The sequence below is a fragment of the Serinus canaria genome, chromosome 9 (genome assembly GCF_022539315.1).
Source record: "Serinus canaria isolate serCan28SL12 chromosome 9, serCan2020, whole genome shotgun sequence".
Lineage (NCBI taxonomy): Eukaryota > Metazoa > Chordata > Aves > Passeriformes > Fringillidae > Serinus > Serinus canaria.
Genome location: NC_066323.1, coordinates 18,951,312 through 18,973,624, shown reverse-complemented (window position 1 = coordinate 18,973,624; position 22,313 = coordinate 18,951,312). Strand labels below are relative to the sequence as shown.

The following is a 22,313-nucleotide window of genomic DNA, read 5'->3' as shown; positions in this document are numbered from 1 at the left end:
AAAGAAGCATCCAGCACATTTTCTAGTGAAGAGAAGCAGATAAAAGCCCATGAGAACTTTAGTGACCAATTTAAAAATAAATGGAATTTAGAAGCAGCAAATATAAACAAATCTAAATCTGCACAGAGGGAACAGGAAAACCAGCTGAGTTGGAGGGTCCATTTTTCTGGTTGTCCTGTGAGGATAAAGCAAAGCAGACCTATGGAGGCATCAGAGAATAAGTTTGAGGTCTGTACCTGTTTACCAGATTCCCTCCTATGAGAGAAAATTTTGTCATTGCTGCAACAGTCCCAGAAACTAGCTTTATAAAATTAGAAGAATGCAGGTCCTTAGGTGGTCTCTTAAAATGATTGAGTTTTATCTCCTACTTTAGTCAACTATACTTAGTTCATTTCTGGCAGATATTTTTTTAATCTGCCCTTTAAGACAGTTATCTTAAATGAAGGAGATTATTAATAAAGAGTCTGCTCTATTATATAATTATCATTTTGGAAAAAAGCCTTCCTTAATATCTAGGCTTATTGCACCTTTTTTTTTGCATCTCAAGTGAATGTGGAAAAAGGCTGATTATCATGTTTTTATAAACTGTTTTCATACAGGGAGAATCTACAGGGAGAAGTTTAAGTCTTGTGCACAGTATTTATAAATATTTAAATCTCCCTTTTCTAAACAGAATTTTTTATCTCTGTTTCTTTTCTAAACAATTTTTTTCATCAGCATTCTAGTAAATATTTAAATGAGATAAATGAGTTTTTCCTTGGGGGTAACCTTTGCCACCTTTGTAGTGTGTTCTGCAGAACACAAAAGCCACAGGGAGAGGGAACAGCTGACAGGGTGGCAGTGCCTGAACACTCTCCTCAGCATCCAAACAAGAGCAGGGACAGTGTTTCTACACCCATCTCTCCAGACAGTTCACTTGTACAATAAAGCAGTCAGACCACAAAGTGAATGAACAGCCACATTCTTATCCAGATATTACACAAAAAGTTTGTGCTAATAAAAACCCCATGAAATATCCCCCAGCACTTCTCTCCTGAAGGGCCAATCTGGCTCAAGGGGTTGGAAGGACAATGTGAACTCCTGCTCTGCAGCAAGGCCAGTTCACTGTGTAGGGATGGCACACAGTCCTCTACACAGTGAACTGAGTAGACTGTCCCTCCAAACACAAGCACATATTGAACTAAAAAAGCTGTGTAACAAACAATCTTTCATTCTAGGCTGCTACTTTCAGCTATATTAGATTGTGTTAGCATACATCCTTTAAAATCAATAAATCTAAAATTAAATAAGTACAGGCAGATTGAATAAGGACAATATATAAGCTATAAATAATACATACAGACAAATAATCATCCTGGTTAAGTCTGACAAATCTTCCAAGATAAACCCTGTGAAATGGATTTGGTTTAATTTCAGCATTCAGTATCACAGTTTCAGTGGTGCAGTTACAAGCCTTGTCACAAACCAATGAGTTCATTCTTAACAGACGTGACTCAAAGACCACAACAGGATGATGACACTTTTACTTTCTGCCCTCCTTCCAAAAACTGTAATTCCTCTTACCTTGAATCTATTTGTGAACAGCTCCAGTTTGGGAAACAACTCTCTGTTGGTATACAGACTCTGAAGAGCTTTCAAACACTTCAACCTCACTTCACCTTGCTAAATAAAAAACAGAATACTTTAACCAGAAACACATGAATATTAAAAAACTTAATACTGTAATTTGTTTCATGTACATTTAAAATGTTATGCAAATGACCAAAGCCAATTTGCAATTTAGCTGAAAACCAAAACCCACATGCAGTCACCTACAATGTTGAATTTCTTCCTATTTGCATACAGAAAGAATTAATGTGCCATCACTTTTATGTCTGTTAGTGCTTCCCTTTCAAGTGACTCCACAAAAAGAAAAAGAATGCAGCAAGTAAATCCAAAATAAGGATGTAGGATCTCCAAGTGGTTGGTGCAGGCAGTGTGGCTGTTTGTCTTCTGGAAGGAGCCCACAGGCCCATGGCTGACAGCTCGTGCTCACAATCAGTGCACAGGGGCTCAAAAGGACTGGGCATGGGCTCAGCAGCTCAGCTAGCCCCAAGGCCAGGGCCACAGGGCACACACATGGCATTTGTTATCCCCACATGTTTTACATTCCATCTCTCCCAACAGGACAGCACAGCCTGAAGGATGCAAAAGGTGTAAGAGATCCTCCAGTGGGGAGCAGGCTGCTGCCACAGGAACCACACATCTGAGCCACAGCCCAAGGAGCCTGTGGGAAGAAGGGTGGCTTGTGTCCCTGTGCCTGAGCTGTGCTGGTGACAGCAGCTCATTCCCAGTTGCTGGGGACTGCTTTGGTCTGCTGGGCTGCAGCAGGAAATGTGGGTGTCACAGGACAGGGCCTGTGGATCAAGGCCTGTGTCCTGCAGGAACACTGCTGGTGAAGAGAGGGACTGGATCCCCTGTGCTGCAGGGGGACAACTCAACTGCACTGTATTGGAAAACTATGGATTCTTGTTGAAAAATATTTGTGGCTAGGGAAAAGGTTATAAACACAAATTTACTCAGATATACTCTGTAGAGTTCACTGCAGTGTCAATTTACTTTTATGAAAGTGAAGACACGACAGAGTGCAGGAGCAGCAATGTGCCACAGACCTCAACACACCACACACGAGATGGTTCTTCATAACTCTGAGAATCATCCAGCTCACAGGAGCTTTGAACACCCCAAACACCTTCTAGCAAGGAAGTCATTGGATGGGAATGCTTGTTAGGTTGGTTTTTAAGAAACTTATGCCAGTGTAAAAGCTGCAAACAGGGATGGACAGGAAGGCCAGCAAGAGACTTAGTAAACCAAGAGATGAACTTAACTCATTCATTAATTGATTAGGAGGTCAAGCACAAGAGGAACATCTGTTCCAGAGGATCCTGGGTTCATCCTCTCCACAGAAACAGACAATAAGCAAAGTAAGAGGAATGCAAAGAAGGGAAAAGCATTTTCTTATGTGTTAGGAACTGGTTTTAAGAACCATGACTGTCCAGGTGTCTAGAGACTATTACAGTATCAAACCAGCTCCACACATCAATGAAGTAGTGAAAATTAAGACTGAACAGTCTAATTTAACACTCTTATTTTCAAGAGAGGTTTTTACTGCAATTATATCATAGTTTATACACTTTTAATTTATGCTCCCAGATACACAGGAATAAAAAAGATGCTTAAAAGCAGAGAAAGGCAAAATTTGAAAGCCACATTCAAATGAGAATCTACAAAAAACAAAAATCCCTACAGACATTTGTTTGAAATCTAGGAGACATGATTAACATACCAAATATAAGGATTTTCCAAGTTAGAGAACTAAACTTGTGTATTCTACCTCTGAAAAACTATGCTGGAGCTACTACAAAGAAGTGGAAGAACTATTCTTCCCTGTGTCTTTCTTCCCTGTGGTTTAATCTGTATGTCTTTCTGAGTGGAAATAGCTTATGGCTGTTGTCTCAGCCTTCATTTTTAAATACCAATTAGAGCAAAAATATCTCCTGATCAAAGCAAAGCAAAATCAAGAAACCTGGGTACCAGCTGGCAGTTTTTTCAGGCAGTGCCAATGAAGACCATGCTGTTAAGGGATCTTGTACTTCTGGAGGCTTTGCATTTTCAGTTGGCACTTACTCCATCTTTTTCCAATATATTCTTCCTATTGCACCTCCACCCTCCCTTCTGTGCCTCCCAAAATGTCTCTCTCCATTCCCTCCCTTTTCATTATTTGATACCTGCCCCAGACTCTTCCCCATTCTGCCTAAGTCTGTCTCACTCTGTAGATTACACATCCACAACATCAATAAAACCTCACCACCTAGCAGGTGGACTGGGACATTAAACACATTAATGAACCCCAGGGCACTTCTGTGGCCTGCCAACAAAAAATCTTACAAAGCGGAGGAAGAGCAGTCTGATAGAATTCTGCTGTGCCTCATCCAAATGGTCCAGTTTTTTATCCTAACACTATAATTCAAAATTTCTCTGCTATGAAAGAACACGTTGATTTTAAAAAAGCTGAGGTATAAATATGTGTTAAGGCTGCAGGCAGATGACTAGACCCTGGCCTGAGGTTAAACTCACAGAAGAAGGTGTGAGAAAATACTGCACATGACATGAGAAATGGCTGGATGTGACAGATGAGAGTGTGAGATTCCACAGATGGGTAAGGGAGTGATGTGAGAAATGGATGGACTTCAAAGACACTAGGAGGGGGCTGAGAGCTGTGAAGTGCAACCCCACTTTATTCTGGAGGTGCTACTTTGTGGAAATGTTCTACAAGGTTTAGAATGTGCTCCCAAAAATCCACTGCAATTATTCAAGGAATAATTTATTTAAATTACAAGTCCTAGTAAAACAAAGCCCTCCACACACCTTAAATCCTGATTCTCCAACCTGAGCTGACCCCTCCCTACTGGTTTGCTAACTTGAACAATGATGTCTTCTGGAGCATGGCAACTTGTGAGGCACAGCAATGTCACCAGGAAGGGACACAGAGCAGCAGCTCTGTCCCTCAGGGCACTGCCATGGCTGGGTTTCCATGTGCAGCATTCACTGAGACACAGTGCAGTGCCTCTGGGGCAGACAGTGGTCATGGCTCATGGGAGCAGTGAGCAGGATCTTCCTCCTGACTAAGTTTTGCTCGAGGAGATCTAATGTAAAAGTTTGGGGAAAATTTGTAAACAACAAAGTTTACAAAAGTAAGAGAAAGTTTGAGAACAACAGGTTTGGAAAGAAATTTCATGTTTAGAGGATACTCTTAACAAGTGAACTGCTCATCCAAATGAAGGCAAGATGCAGATTCCTGGCAGCTGTAGTTAAAAGAACCACTAGCAGCAGCTGACTTCTATTGTTAGTGAAAGCCAACATCTGCATAACTCATGTTGTTTGGAATTCAGCACAAGAGTGACCAAGTCAGATCCTAAATGTTAAGATGATGTTTGAAGTTATTGAAAAAAGTCATATTTTTCAACAATCAGCTGTTAACTATCAGTTATGCAAGTCATCCAACTGAACTTGCAGACTGACAATTTTTTTCCAGCAGTGCTTCTAGAAAAGGAGAATAGTCTGAATCAGGATTCTGGAATTTGATGAGCATTTCAACAGTACTCTAAGTCTCCTTTGTATTCCTTGGATAGTGTTAGTAAGGGAATTCAAAGTAAAACAACTGATTCCAGTGGTTTTGGTGGGAGTGGGAGCACAGCCAGTGCTGGTGTACAAAACCCCCCAGGCAGAAGTGCAAAGTCTTCTGTCAGCATCCAGAATGGGCTCCTCTTGCTGCAGGAGCTGGGTGGATACCATCAGTACTAAGAACTGTGCTGAGCCCGAAAAGCACCTCTTTTCCTTCCATATGGTGTTTCAACAATTTTCTGAAGAAAAAGCTAAAGAGAACCTTGAAAAGATTCTTCAAGGAAGGGACAGTGAACTGATGAGCACTCCACTGGTTGTGGAACCAGTGGTGTCTATTGAGGACCCAGAGAGCTCCTTTTTTCCTGTAACCTTTGGGCAATGTAAATGGAAGACCCATGGAAATCCCTTTTCCATTCTGCTTCAGACACAGAGACTCTCAGGGATGCTCTGAAAAGACTTCTCTTTCTCTTGTAATCAACAGAAAAGCCCCATGGAAGGATTTCTGTCAAGACACTTCATCAGAGACTGACCACATGAAAAGCACATGGACCAAGCAGACTGGGAGAACTACCTCCTAATTTAAGCCAATACCTGGAAGTGACCTGAGTGAAAGATACCAGGTGAGGAAACAGAACAATTTCTTTGTAAGCCAAGGATGCTGCTATGCTGGGCAGCACAGCAGCAGCTGCCTCCAGTGCACTCTGCTATGTGTGGGAATACACAATACTCACCCTGTCATGTAGTGTCCAACCAACATATTTTAAATAACTATCATTCAGGAAGGCATCACTGTACATTTTCATCCAAACACCAATTTCTTCAATACAGACAGCTCTAATCTCAGCAATAGCATCACTAATAGAGAAAAAGAAAAGAACAAGGATTAGCCATATTACAGACAAACATCCTTCTCATTCCCATTGCCATAGCTATAATATTTGCTTTTCCTGGTCATGAACCTCACTATGTGAGGCCTGTCACTGTTCTTACTCACTGATTTTCTGTTCCTGTACATCCTTGAACTCACTGATCTAATAATTTCAGTATATGCTCCTACATTTCCTCTGTAAAGAAATTCTCACCATAGTTTGCTTCTTAGTCTATTACTCCATCTTTAACCTCTCTCTTTTCAAAGAGAATTATGAACCCAAGCTACAAACCTCGTCTGGGCAATCATTTCTGCAACAGCATCACTGACATTTGCATTGCAGCCCTGTCTCCAGCTCAAAGTGCAGAACCATTGCAAGGTGGGAGAAGCTATTTGGTTTAGCCAAAGGCACCTGCCAGAGGAGCACAATGGAATTTGCTACACAAAAAAGCTCCTTTCATACCCCCCATGAACACCAACACCCCTAGAACAAAACCCACAAGAGTTTTGCACTTCAGCATTGGTTTCTTTCCATTTTCTTGCTTTTATCCTACATTCTGACTGTGGCAAGTCAGCAAAGATACCTCAGGCAGACCTATCAGCTGCTTAGGGAGGAGGGGTGGAAGGAAACTGGAGAGGTCACCTAAGGAGACTGGGATGGAAGTGCTTTTCCATCTGATTGGCACTTTCCTGCCTGCCTGGCATGGAGCATGGCATCTTTACTAATAATGAAACAACGGGAAAAGGGATGGGGGCCATCTGTCCCTTCAGTAATTCCATCTCTGGGACATCTGTTACCATGAGAAATCACTTGTGCCACTCCAGCTGGCACTGCCTCACAGTTCCAAATTTCAGCTGTAATACAAGAAGAACACAAAGAGTCACTGAACAGAAGAAGGGAATGTCTGGTGCTTTGCAAACACTGGAACTTACTTGTAATTGAAACCCTTGTTTTGTATTTTTATGAGAAAAAGTCTTCTTGGAAAAGTAATAAACATCAATTTAATTCTAAACCAGACCAACAGAGCCCCAAAATGAAATTTTATTTATGGGAAGAAAAGAAAAATTCCAAGCTTCAAGCAAGAGAATAATTGCAAAAACAAAAAACTGCACTGTTCTGAAAGTAATCAATTTTACAAAATACAAAAAAAATGCACTCACTCTTGTGGTCAAGCCACTGCACAGGTTCATAGCCCTAACCCAGGGCAGCAAGCCCCTGGTGACTCCATACTGGAATTATGTACTTCCCTCCTGCAAGCTGGCCCAGCTGATCCAGGGCCTTTGCCCTGCTCCTGACTTTGCAGAGCCTGAGCTGGAAGCCCAGGTCCCACAGGGACCATGAACCAAAGCCAGCATCACACGTGGCCAGGGGGACTTCTCCAGGCAGGTCTCAGTGTTGAATTCAACTTGTAGGGAGGAAACTGTACTGCTGTAACAGCAGGAAAGCACAAACAGCATGGAATGCATTTAATGCAATACCATGAGGGGGACACCTGTGTGAATGCCACCAAACCACTGCCACTGTCTCTCTCTGCCTATAAGAAACATTAATTTTAACAACTGCCCAACAGCATCAGTAAACCTGGTCTGTCCAGCTTCCTGCAGCTTCTGTAACCTCAGAACCAAGGTAAGGGGCAATCCACAATGGAGACAAGCTGCATTAGGAGCAGGGCAGGGCATCAAACAAGTTGCTCCTACCAGGGATTTCTCAAACAGGTTTAAGTAGTGTAAGGACCAATGTGCTAAATATCACACCCGGGGTTAAAAACTGCATTCCTTATGGGAAAGGCAGCCATAATGAAGACAAGTTTTAGTTTAAACTATGACTATAGTCACATACACACACATATATACATGTGTGTGTGTACATGTTTAATTGTACATTGCTTCACACTGAACTACATTACCAATTCTCTTATGTGGAGTTACTTGTAAACTATTTTAAAAGCAAAATATAGGTGGAGGAATGCAAGACTTACAGAAAAACCTAAAAGACTAGTAAACATAAATCAAGAAAAATGGGAAGCCACATCTGCAGCAACACAAAGTAGTGAGGAAGACATTCTTACTAGGGGGATGACAGCCTGAGTCCTCACATCCAAGTAAGTTATTTCACCACCTTATAAACTTACTAATCGTAAAGGATTTTGGAAGGATTTAATGGCAATCCCAAAAAGAACCTAAATGTCAACAACTGTTTAATCATGCAGCACAGCCAGCCAAAAAGCAGGAAAAATCATGTTTTCTCTAAGAGTGCATTCAAGCTTCCCTAGGCTTCTTGATTCAAAAGCCTTCTCAGGGATCCCTCAGCACTACACTCACTCCAAGCTGCTAATTAAAACAACCACAAAAAAAGAAAGCTATTCAACTTAATAGGAGATTTAATATAATAAGAATTGAACATCTCCAGTATAATTGAAAATGAGACAGAATCAAGGATGTGAGACCAGCAAACAGACTCCAGCTGCCAGAGAAGCAGGGGAACTTGTGAGACACCACTTCCCACCTCACATCACCCTCCAGGAAACTATCACTGATCAGAATCACTTGTGTTCCTGCAGGAATCATTAACACAGACTCCATGCCCATACAATGCTGTATCAAACACAATAAAGCCAAAAAAATCCTTGAACCTTTGCTTTTAATGTAGTAATTGCTTGTCATTAAATTATAATTCTTTTCTTCTAATTTTTATACAGTTAAATACATTTTAGCTTCTGGTCACTATGAATTGTTTAGCTTTTTGAAAATACCCATTATTTCTGGATGATGCAAGAACATACAAATATTAATTATACCTGCACTAGAAGTGTTTTTGGAATAATGAATGCATTATTAATTATCATAATTATAAATTAGTGATTTAAGCTTGTATTACTTGCCAAATGCTTCTAGAAAGAAACAGAACCTGGTCCAGCACACAGATGAAAACTAATGTGGCATCTACAGACCTTATTCATTAAATATATTTAATCCTCTTTTTGCACAAAATGCAAAGAAAGGTCTATGAGGTGAAAATATTCACAGCACAATTCACAGCCCAAGTTCCTACTCTGGGTAAAGAGATGCTCCATGATGCAGCTTCTGAAAGGATTTGACAAAAGGGGTCCAGATAAGAAATTCTGCATTTCCTTTTGAAATTTTGGCTTGACAAGGCAGGCCCATAACCCTTAGGACAAACCACAGCAGTGTCAGGAAACAGATTTTACCAGTGCCACTCCAAGTGCCACTTCAGTGTACCTTCCACGCCAAAGCACACACAAGAATTGTGATTAAGGCCAGCAGTACTCAGGACCTGAGCCACAGAGTCTTTGATGGATATTTGGGAAACATCAGGTGCAGATCAGTGTGCTCCTCAGGGTTGCTGCAGTGGTTGTCAGCTTTGACCAAATCTGCTGTTCACACTAAACTAGCTTCCTACCTAGAAAATTACTTAGCTATTTCTGCAAATCTTTTTTTTTTTTTTTTTTTTTTTTAATCTTGATGAGAGAAATGAGGACTGAAATCTTCCAGTAAATTGGAAGCCAATCTACAGAAAGAAGATGTAATCTCACTGCAACACTTGTCAGAAGACACATTCTGAATGAAACAGTTTGGGGAGTTTTGCTTAGGTCAAGGACTTGTTATTTAAGCTACAAAGGTCACTAAGCATGAATCACTGTGGCTGAGTCTGAATCATATTGAAGGATAGGACTTATTCTCTGGGAATAATTAAAATAACATTCTTTCAACATCATCACCACTTGCATGGTCTAAGGCCTGTAAAATCATGTGAAGTTTATAAATAATTTGAACTGTTTGAGAGAAGGAAGGTTCAAGAAATTAGGAAGTTATAAAAGCAAATAATAGTTCACAATCCTTAACATTTTATCCCCCCTGGGCTTTGTTGTCAAGTAGCTGGGTTTCACACAGATGTTTTCTCCCTCTATTTTCTGGTCCAGCTGTGAGTGCAGGAGTGTCACTCTGTGCTCTCTGTTGGGTACTATTACTCACAGTTTGGTGGATGTTGAAAGAGACTCATTGTGGCTCCCCAAAAGGTCAGGGACAGCTCATGCTCACACAGGTGGCTCTGGGGGCAGGGTGGGAACAGGTTCCTCCTGACCCCTCTGAACAGTGGCACAAGCGGTGCCACCACCTGTCTGATTTCAGTCACTTCCCCACGGGTCTAACAGGGCCACCATGGGCACCTTTTTCCAGAACATGGATGGAGTTTATTGATTTGGCCTCTCCTTTTTTTTACAGTAATATCAGCAAAATCAGGTCTTAACTAGTGGTGGCAGGAGGCATGAAAAGAAACTTTTTTACAAAAGGAGGATTTCAAAAGAAAAAGCAAAAGCACCAGAATGCAGACCACCAAAAGGCTGAGTCTTTTTCCAATCCCACACAAGAGCATGAACTTCTAAGAGGATATTTTAAAGCACTGTTTTGTTTGATATAATACACTAAGTTCTACACTAAAGGATAGAAATACACTAAAGGATAAAAATGGAAACACTCTTAGAATTTAATTTCTTCAGCTTTTTTTACCTATGCCATGAAAGCTGCTCTCCTTGGTGTGAGAGCTACACTGATCTAGCACACTCATGTACTGCTGGCTCTGCATACCCATCCACCTGCTGTCAAGCAGCTCAAGGCTTCCTGACCATAAACCATGAACTTTCTTTCCACACTCAGGTACTGAGGAGACACTCTCCAACCCCACTGTGCTGCTCACACTCACATGTTTGTCAGCACGAGTACCTTCCCAGTTTCCTGTGTGCTTTTCTCCATCATCCCTCTGTCCAACTGAACTATGGGTTCCTCTTCACCTTCTAACCCTCTTCTCATACACCCTTTTTCCCTTCCATCTTCCTAAAAGATTCCATAAATTATAAACTTTTAAAGCAGAACTGAAATCTGAAAAGTTAATTGCATAGTTTGGTACCTGGAATATTATCTTTTGATTTCAGCAAGTCAATTAACATTTAAAGAGCTGGATGCACCAAGGTGATGCAGATGCTCTGAGGCATCTTGTGACGCACAACAACCCTAAATCTATTTTAAAAGACTACTGCTCCCTGGTAAACCATATTCCAAAGTTGTTGTTTACACCCAAGACATACAAAAGGAAATGCAGGCTAGAGGACAACTGCTATCCTATGATACGCAGTAATTATTTGATTATTCTTAAGATATGTCATTTTTGTGCTCCCAACATGGACAACTTTTCTTTTCAAAATGCAAAGATTCAAAGCCTATGTTTCCCATAACCCTTTAAAGCTGTCTACTGAATTAAAAGAAAGTTGTGTGGATGGCTGTAATGAGTAATTAACAGAGATTACGATTTGTATATTCTTCTATAACTTCAAGTGGTTTTGACAGTGATCCTGATCTAGAATATTACATCAGAAAAAAAATCAACCCACAAACTGCCCTTGACTTTCCTTATGACCACACTTTGTTAGCAGAGCCTACTGGAACATGCATTTTCTTACCGGTATCTATGAACAAATATACCCTTAAAAATAGAGTTCATCATATTTTCAATTTCATCTTGGTTTTCTTGTAGCTGTGAAAAACAAAACACAAAATAAATAAAAGATCATTGTTTATTATAGTTTGGTATTCTACAGTTCCCTACTGGGAAACCTTGGAAGAGCACTTGAGTAAATTCACCACTTCTGCTTTTCCAGCACATGCCTATATTGTGTGTACATACATTCAAACATTTACATTATATATGCAATATCTTAATGGAAGAAAATTAACATTCACTACAAACATCAATTTAGTCTCTCAAATTAGTTCTTTGAAGTGATCATAAACTTTTGCTACTGAAAATGAGACAAGTAGAGACAATGTGTGCAGTAATTTCAGCTGTGCTGTGTTCACAGGGAAACACAGAGCTGAATGAATGACAGCTGCAGAAAGAAAGCTGGTTACAGATTAGTTTTGAAAAAATTAATGTTCTGTTTAAGGAAAGGAGTTGAAGATATTCTCTAGTAGTCTTAAGTAAAAGACTGTCAGTTGCTTGAACTTCAGCACCCACAGTAACTGGTTTCAGAAGCAGGAAGATTTCCAGGACTGGAGCACACCTGACATGCAGGCCTTAGCCTGCAAGAAACCAAACCCAATTCCAAATGAAAAGGTGTTATGAGCATGCTTTTATAAATAAGATAATTTTCTTAAAAATCTTCTCACTTCCTGAGTAATGTGAGCATATTTTGCAAGTAGTATGGGAAGCTTACCTTGTGTCAATTAATATGTTAACACAACTTGGAATTAATTACAGTATTCTTATACTGTCAGATCTTGTACTAAACTAAGTATAACTTAATTACACCTAAATGCAGCTTTGCTAATAAGATGACACCAATTTTATCCAATCAGTTGGAGCAGCCATCATTCTTCCATCAAGGTGTTCATTACAGACCAAGCACAGCACCACAATATGGGAATGTAAATTTGCCCACACTCTCACAGTAGGAAAACCACAACAGAGCCTTGCTGGTGGAGAGCACATATGCATAAAATAATTAAACTGTATAATTATGGATGTATATGTTTAACAGATAAAAGGTTTTAAAGCCAGAGGCAAAATTGTGATCAGCTGGTTTGACCTCCTGCATGGCATGAGCTCTGAAACACTTTCCCCTAAGGGCTTCTATTTTTCAGCCAAATATTTCTACTGCATCTTCCAGGTATGAGGTGAAGTAGCTTCAGAACTCAGAGAGTGAAGCCTCCCAGTTCACTGAAGTGTAAGGAGGTGCTGTCTCCATTTTGCATGTGGAGAAACCAAGGCATTGAGGGCTCTTGAATAAATTGTCAAAAGGCTGCCAGAGAAACTAATTTTACAATAAAAGGGATTATGTACCAAGGGAAGAGCTGGGTCCACACCAGCTCTGCATACATGAACCAAGCATATTTAGACATAGCCTCTGGGAAAAGCACTATTTGCAGCATCAGCTCAACCCAAATATGCACAGACTAAATGCTTGTTTGAGAATTCATAACCCAAAGGGGACTGTGAGCTCCTAATCACCCTGAGCTGGATGGCTCCACAAGCTGGGAAACATCCACAGCAACATGGAGGCAGAGACAGCCTAGCACAGGCTGTGCAGTAAAATCAGGATGGGAATGAACCAAGAAGCCCCAGGAGGCTTTCTGAAAAGCTACCAGAGCTCACAGAGAACTCAGGGAATGATTTCTTGGTATAAAACCACACCACAGAAGACAGGTAGGAGAGGATGGACTTTCTGAGCCATGAGAAAGTTGAGACTCTGGAACAAGTGTACTTTGACATCTCTGGGAGTGGAAAGTGAAGCAGCACAGTAGAAGCCTGAGCAGCACAAATGATGGGACAGCAGAGATGGCTTCCTCCCTCTTCTTCTGCACAGAATTTACAGCTCACTATAAACATGGTAAATTATCATCTGGTACAGGTAATCCAGGTGCTGGGGTACAGCTGGTGTGGAAGCAGAATCAGAGGTTCAGTAGGTCCATGTGAGGTTGCTTTTACCTCTGTGTACTAACATTTAAAGGATATAATTCTCAAATCTATTTTAGATTCAGTAGTGAATTTTCTCTGAAACTCTAACTGCTTTCTACACTTTCAAGTTTTTCAAATCATGCACTTGAATCTGAGTGCTTAACTTAAGTATCTTGAGGGAGCATCTGTGTCTTGGGATTCATGCTTTTACCAATGCAAAAATGATGTAACACTCCCCCTCTTAAAAAGAGGTAAAAAATGAGGGAAACGTTCTCTTGTTGACCCTGCAAGCAAGTGTGGGAGCTCAAAAAGATATGTATGACAAACACAAAATTTAAATTACTACTGGCAGACATTAAAAAGACAACTTTCTCTGCTTTGTGGCATATTGCTACATAAATAATCCACTTGATCTGAAAATCTCATTGACAAGACAGAGCTCCATGCATGGCTCTCCCACCAGGCCTGTAGATGACAGCCTGAGAATGAAACACTTCAGGAAGTGCTCCATCTCCTCTGCTTCAGATTAACTTGACACACTCAGCTGGTGAACTGTCCCTCTATCAGCTCATGAAGACCTGTGGTGGTGTTCAAAGGGGTCCCAGGATGAGGGAAGAGATGAGAATCGTGACTCCATGTTTCAGAAGGCTTGATTTATTATTTTATGATATATATTATATTAAAAATATACTAAAAGAATAGAAGAAAGGATTTCATCTGAAGGCTTGCAAGCAAAGGAAAAAGAATGGAATGAAAATAAAATCTTGTGACTGACCCGAGACCCGAGACAGCTGGACTGTGATTGGCCATTAATTAGAAACAATCACATGAGACCAATTAAAGATGCACCTGTTGCATTCCACAGCAGCAGATAATTATTGTTACATTTTGTTTCTGAGGCCTCTCAGCTTCTCAGGAGAAAAAATCCTAATGAAAGGATTTTTCATAACGTGTCTGTGACAAAGACCAACATATGCATGTGTATGTGCTCAGGAGGGCTGTTAGGACGGCGCTTCATCAAAGAATCAACCGAGGAAGGGCCAACACAGAATGTCATAGTCAATTCAGTGTATTTAAACAGGGGGAATATACAGCATTATGTCAGGAATTCTTCCATAGAGCATTAAGCCATCTAATCCTAACAGATCTCTTCTGCCAGGTGCCCCTGGTGTGTTTAACCCCATGGACATACTCGATCTGGCTATTCCCAGGCAATGCTTTGCTCAGCTGTGATGAGATGAGACCCCCTGAAGACACAGAGCCAAAGGTAAGGACCAAGAATTGTTCCTTCTCCTGTCAAGGCTCCCCAGCCCTGTGCAGTCTGGGCATCCTTGCTACAGCTCCCCAGAGAGAGGATGCCCTGTAGCTTGGAAAGAGCGGCAGGGGGAATGGGCACAGAGGAGTCTCCAGCCATAGAGCCACCAGCCCAAGGCAACCAGTGCAATTAGTGCCTTTGTTCTCTGCAAATTCAAAGCAACAATCAACAAATGTGGAATACAAACTCTCTTCCACCTACTTTGCATTTCAAAATGCTTTAGAACTCACATGCAATTTAACATTTAATTTAAAATGTTTCTCTCGAAGTTTAGGCAGGAGGGATTGTTCTTGCATTGTACCTTAATGCATGCTTTTCAAGAATTATGCAAACCAACTAAAGTTGTGCTACAAGTCACAGGGGTTAAATAAAAATATGTAATTGTAATTACCCCAGACAAAGACTACGAAGTCAAGCAATTCTGAGTCAAAGTTACACCTAAAGGAATTCAAGGTGCAGACAAGCAAAGCACCCAGACAGTCTTAATTGCCACAGAGGAAAACAGTGGTGGAAAAAATTCAAAACTAATATATTAAAAATTGTAAATTTAAATCTAATACAAACTTTGATTTTTCAATTTCTCTTATGAGTTTTACTTGGCATCTTTACACATTATGTTTGTTTGGATGAATGTGCATTAATTTTCTACTTATCATCTTTAAATTTAAGTACACCTCTAAAACTGAAGTTTCCTGTGATATATTACTTTATTTAGGAATGATTACAGCAACCTTCTAATGGTTTTTCTCACCTAATGCCAGGCTGGTACTTACTAAAGGCGACTTTAATGTCTCCCTAGCTCCTTCTCCCTGAGAACAGGTGCTATAGCCTCAACTCCACAGTGCTTCCTGAAAGCAGCTAAAAAAGAAGTAGCAATGAGACACTGTGGAATAACTGCAGTGATCAAGGGGAAAACTGGGCAGTGCAGGGAGGGAACCTGTGATCCTCTTGTCAGAATTTTTCTGCATCACCAGAAGAGTGACTGCTTACAGTTTGAGATTCTTTCTGCCTGGTCATTCATAGAAGCTTGAGAATAGAATCCTCCTTTGCGTTCAGAACAGCACCACAAACTCAACTGAATGTGGCAGTACAGGATTTAAGTAGTCTCCTTGAGATCACACAAACACCACTGCAGAACTAAGCTGTTTCTCACTGTGGTACTCGAGTCACAAACCACCCTGGGCTTTCTGTTGAGGGAATGCACATGAACCAGGAAAAAAAAATTGTCTTTTCACTTGCCTCTTTTCTTTTCTGAAGCAGCAGCTCCAATCTTTCATTAGCTCTTTTGCCAATCATTTTGTTTCTCTCAGCTTCATACTGCCTCTGTGTATTGTCCTGATGAATGCTCAGGTTTAAGGCAACATTCACAAGAGCAGTCATAAGCTTCATAGCTGCAAAGGCACAAGACAGATTATGACTCTTTACCTGTAGTCAGAGCTCAGAAAAGACTTCCTCAGCAGATCAATTCTCACAGCAAAAATCCTCTCAACCCTGACACAGCCATCTGGATAGGCACTTCCACCCAGGCAATACCCAGGTCATTGGCCCATGGTCAGAAAGCAGAGTCTATACCCCACACTGAGCTGCAGGCAGTGCTCCTTGCTGTCTTCTCCAGACAAGCTCTGAGTGCACCAGGGAGCCAACACCTGAGCCTGCAGCATCAGGGCACCATGAAGGCAGCTGCTGGGGAGTTACAGCCCTTTCTGCACAGGAGTGGGCCAGCAGAGATGGCTCCATACTAAGGGTGACCTTAAGCAACGACTGCTGAGGATGGCTCAGTTAACAAGGGACCACAGCACAGCTTCTGTGAATGCAAGTTTGACACTGCTTTGAAGTCAGCTGTACAGCCATATAAAAAGGCAATTTTTATTTTCACACAAGCTGGATATGATATTGTTTGTGTCTGCTTTTTGGTACTAAAATTTATTTTTACAAAAAACATTAATAAGGGTCTTCCCCAAGTTCTGTGTGGCTGCATAGTACAATACATTTTACAATATTGAGAAAACAGCAGAATAATGCAACAAACTATCATATCCTCTCTGCATGCTCCTCTAAATATGCAGCATTGCTTCAAGGTATAAAAGCAACCACACAAATGGAGAAGTGAGGCTATTTGAATAGATTTGTACTGCTATAGCTCAAAACTGGGAGCCTACAGGTACTTCTTCCTACAGTGAATCATCTCTCATTCCAACTGACTAGCATAGAGGAAAACTGAAAACAAAGACCTACAAACACTCCTTCAAGAAGAAATGCCAGTCTACAAATAGATTTTCAAAAACATTTTCAAGACTGAGCTCAATGGCATCATGTTGACCTCTGCTGTTTGGGACTTCAATACAATTACATGTGCTAAAAACAGCTTGAAGAAAATTTGTAGAATCAAAGCAAAGCCTCAAGCTTGTTACAACAAGCAAATAAGTAAATAAATGGCAGGTACTCTCACTGGTAAATGCTGAGATCTTTGGCAGCTCCCATTTGTGATGCAATGTTAGATAAATGTGTCATTAATGCAAGAAGTGGCTGAAAAAACTGCAGTCAGTTGTGATGAACCTCAGCTTTAGCATCAGCTTATTCTTGCTGCAAGCTTCTAGCTACAGAATCCATTCCAAACAGTGGAAACTCTTTATTCTACAGAGCACAGGTCTTGGGAAATAACTGTTATAAGTGCTTCTGTTTCCTGTCTTTTTAATCAAGCCCCTCATACTTTCCAAACATCCACCCCAAGCAGTGATGGACCAATCAATCCCAGGGACCAGAGTGCAGACCTCACGTAAACTCTTCCCTATGAACCAATCAACCACAGTCTGAGCAAACAGCAAATCAAAACCACCCAGAACTGCAGAGAGCATCAGATGGAAGGGAATAGTTTAAATAACAGGCATGGATTTCCAGCAGGTTATCTAGGCTCAAACATTGCTCACCTTGGAATACTGAACTTGAAGAGGAAACTCCAAACCTGGAAGCTTAAGCCTGCATAATTCACGGTTTTACCATCCCATTGCTAAGTGTGGTGAAGAACACAAGGGAATGCGTTTCCAAAGGAGTTCAGTCACTGTGAGTTGAAGGGTTTGGGTTTCAGTTTTAAAATCAAAATCCATTCAAATCTGGAGTTGTTTTTTCAATATCACTGGCAATCTGCCTCTTTCTTTGATTCATAACAAGAGATGAAATTTTAAATAAATTCTGATTGTATTTGTTCAACACTGGGTATTGGTACAATTGAAACTAAAAAAATGTGTATGAGGCTGACTGTGGAAAGACTAAATAGCAATAAATACTGGTCATAGAAACATTCAGATTATGACAAATGTCTGCTGTAACAGTTTCAAATATCTGGTATGATCTATGAACCTTGCAATAAGATGGATTTCTTATCACCTGACATGACCAGCTGAAGACACATCTTCACCCAAGCTGGCCACTCTGGTAGTACGTTGTAACTGAGAAAAATAGTTCCTTGTGGAGAGCAGTTCATTCCTCTTAGAGGAGACATCTCCTATAGCTGTGATGAAATACACAAAGAAAGCCCATTTCTATCTAATGATACACCAAGGGCTTTCCTTAGGTGAGGCAGCTGCACTAGAAGGTGGTATGGCTGCAGGCAGAAGACAGAGAGCCCTACAACCATGACCCAGTAATCCCAAACCTTATGCTTCTCCAGAGTTAAGGCACAGATTATTTTTTCTGGTGAATGGAAACTCTTTGATAATACAACTGTCCTGATACTTCTTTAGAATAAATTTATACTCTAAAATATATAAATACTCCAACATTCTGTACAACAAGTGAACAATTAATAACAAAATACAAGACATAAGCATGCCACTCCTGATTGTCAGGATTCACTGGAGGCCCTGGGGATGACAGGAATCCCTACGTGCCTCAGCCCTTTCCAAATAAAGAAGGAGTATTTTAAGTAGAGTTGTACCATATGTGGTACACGGATTTGATGAAGCTTCCCACAGTTTTAACGTTGGTCAGGGTCCCCCTCAATGCAAATGACAAGTACTCCTGGCAGGGGACAAGCAGTAGCAGCTGTGTGACAGAGCCCCCCAGGCAGCTCACTCACCAGCCAGCGTGCTGGTGTGCCGGAAGGCGCGGACCTGCGAGTCGGAGAGGCCGGTGAGCAGCGAGATCACCGTGTCCATCATGTACTCGTCGTAGATGATGCTGTACTGGCACTGCCGGATCAGCACCCCGATGAACTCGCAGAAGTTGGAGCGGAACTTCTTCCACTGAGGCCCAGGCATGGTCAGGGGATAATCACCACTGTCCTGCAGAACAACAGAAGAAAAAGATCAAGTATTAAAGGTGTCCCCATTTAATTTATTTCAATGTTGGTGTACCCACTGTGGTCTGTGGTTCTAAAATAAACATCATCTTGTTCCTTCAAGCCAAGGGAAAAAAACAAATAAAAACAACACATTATTCTTCAATAAACAGGGAGGTTTATTGGCATGAAACCACTTTTGTAAAGACATTATTGTAACCATTTTCTACTTGCAGTATTGGCTCTGTATAGTCCAAAATAAATATCAAGACTCAATTCTCTTCCTTGTATCCTTGGTTAGGAAGTGGGAGCAAAGGATGAGACAGGAATATTTCAAAGTATTTAAGGTCAAAACATGAAAAAAGATTTGTGTGATTGACAGTTTGTGTCATTCTCCATCCACTTAAGGTTAATATTAAGTGGATGCTTAACTTTCTGAATCACAGCCTTGACATGTAATTTAGAACTGGTCAGAGGCACTGCTGTCCTACAGAAATTCCTGCTTCAGCTTTAGTCTTCCTGACTAAACAAAATGAACACTCAGAATACTCAGCTTTTTATACACCAAAAATCAAAGAAAACACAGTTCAAAAATCTCAAAACTAAAAAACATTCACCATTAGGAACACTTTTATTTTGAAAGAAGATACCCAGTCTGAATTGTAATTTACTTGTTTCAAACAAAATGCTCAGATCTTTTGAAAGATTATTTCTTTATAACTATTCCAAAATGGTAATTTTCATGTCAAGTTCCTATTTGGTTTAAATTGCTATTTAAAATGCACAAAACATTAATTTGCACAGAGAAAACAGAGCAGAATGCTGTAATCCTGTCTCATGAATCTCATGTGTCAGGAATTTGGAGCTCTTTGTCGTAAGAAGGCACTCCCAAGAGCTGAAGTTCAGCTCCCAGAATGCCACCACCACTCTCAGCAGGATGAGGGTTCTCCAGTTCCTCTCCCTGCCTGCTCTGATGAACCTCTCTCTGCACTGCTTCTCTGCATACAACAGCTGAAGTTGCTGCTTTGCTTGTCATTGCAGTTTCCCACTCTGAGACATTATTCATCCACTGGCCACTGCATTTTTAATTTAAACTAGAAGTATATGGTAATGTTTTTCATACTGCTTCAAACAGCTATTTGTATACTCTACCTCATCAAATTCTTCTGTCATTTTCCTTATGATTTCTGCATTTTGCATGTTCCTGAACATTTCAATTCTTACCGTACCTGTAATGTAATGAAAGAACAAAAGAAATGAACACAACATGGTTTTGCTACATCAAAATATCAATGTTTTTCTGCTGCTAAACAAACAGCTCAGTGATACATATAAGAGTATGCAGAGTGCAACAATAACAGGAATGCTTTGAAAAAGGCTGTCTCTTGAAAAAGTAGGGAAAGAGGACTCATCTGTCCTGTAATGCATTTCAAATGAGGAATTAGTATAATTTTCCATCCTTCCACTCTTTGCAGCCAAGCAGAAGTGGTAAAGCAGTGATAACCATGGAGGACTAGTGTCATGTCTGCAGCTGCCCAAGACTTTCAATTTTGTCTGCAAAATCAAATGAGCACCATCTTTCATTTGCACAGCCACTCCTGGTGGTTCTGCACTTTCCATGCCAAGTGCCCTGGATGACAGATATCCATGTTCTCTATGCAACCACTGTGAGTCTTCACACTGCTCAGCCCAGAACCAGCATGGTTTATTGACTGAGGCATGTTTTCCACACCAAAGGCTCCAAAGAGCTCAGCCAAGACATGAGCCAGCTCAGCACCAGAAGCAGCAACTGTATCACTGTTATTCTTTAATGAAGATCTTCCACTCTTCCTCGTTACCAGAACACTGGAGTTGACAGAAATAATTTTTCATTGTAAATCAAACAAAGTGACCAAAATTGAAAAGAGAACAACACAATAGCTATAAATGAAAATTCTTGTGTATTGATCAAAATTCAATCAGTATAAAAATATTCTGACATATTATTGCCTCTGCAACTAGACACTATCTAAATATCTAACCATACAACCCAGAGCAACAAAGATTTTTTTTTTCTTTTTTTCTGCTGCTGCTGCATCATCTTCTCTTCATCACGTCACAATCTTCTTTTGTAAATGGAGGAAATTCAGAAAAATTAAGCCAACTGCAGAGGTACAAAATCCATCCCAACATCATTAACGTTACAAAGAGTAAGTCTCTCAGGTTTTTTGCAAAAAGTTTGACTGGATTAATGAGCCACTGCATGGCTTAAAAAATTCAGACCATAATAGAAACAGCTTAACAGCTAACAGTATTAGTCATTCTACAAAGGATAAATAAAGATAATTTAAACATCCTAAATATTATGCAAGTATTTTCATTCTGGTATTTTATTCCTTTAAAAAAAGAGCATTAGAAATATATGCATTTCAAAATATGCAAGCACAGTTAGAGCACAGCAAGTCTCTCTATGTTAGTACAGGTACAGTTTTACAAAGCAAATGAAATACAGATTTCTTGAATTGCTTTTGCTTCTTCCTGAAATAATATTTGTTATCTACTTCATACTGGGTAATACTGTCAACCTCAGCTCCGACAATGGCAATTTATATTTGTGCATGGTAATTTTCATATCATTAAAAAACAATTACTAATGCAATATATCAACACAAAATCAGGAACCCAAGAGAACACCACCATGTGACAGTTGCAAATATATTTTCTCAGGTTGGAAATCATCTGTACATGCAGATATATTTTAATCTTTCCCTCAAATCCTGAAAGTTTTGTTTTGGCTAAATGAAGCAGTTTCCCAGTATGTCTCAGAGCAGTGAACAGTTACTATTGCAAAACCCCTCTGCTGCAGGAATGCTCCTTTCTCCCACAGCAGGCTGGTTCTGCTGCTCTTCCCACTGGCAGCATACCCCTCAGTCAAAGAGGAACCTCCTGACCTTTGCTATTTTAATGGTTTATAGCCCTGATTCTAATGTTATTCTTATTTATTTATGGCTTCTTCTAATAACCTGCCATAGCCTCAGGTTCTCCACAGTCACAGCCATGTTCACCTTGCATGAGCAGAACCCAGAGAGAACCATCCCTCCCTGGGCACTCAGAGTGTGTCACTGAGGCTGGGGAAATCCTCCAACACCTTCCAACAACAGTGCTGCAGTTCTCTGGGACCAGGAGGCAGGGTGTGCACACCATGAGACACACTCCTGACATCTCCCAGGACTGCCAGCGTGGG

At 40.5% G+C, this 22,313-nt stretch overlaps 1 protein-coding gene across 1 annotated transcript in view; it reads right to left on the bottom strand.

Annotated features, from left to right (window-relative positions):
* Positions 1 to 22,313, bottom strand: part of STAG1 (stromal antigen 1) — a 153,754-nt gene that overhangs the window by 44,336 nt on the left and 87,105 nt on the right. Inside the window, 6 exon segments of the mRNA XM_050978174.1 lie at positions 1,564 to 1,662; positions 5,895 to 6,018; positions 11,506 to 11,579; positions 16,054 to 16,205; positions 18,890 to 19,094; positions 20,243 to 20,319. Of these exon segments, the coding sequence (XP_050834131.1) occupies positions 1,564 to 1,662; positions 5,895 to 6,018; positions 11,506 to 11,579; positions 16,054 to 16,205; positions 18,890 to 19,094; positions 20,243 to 20,319 (731 nt within the window).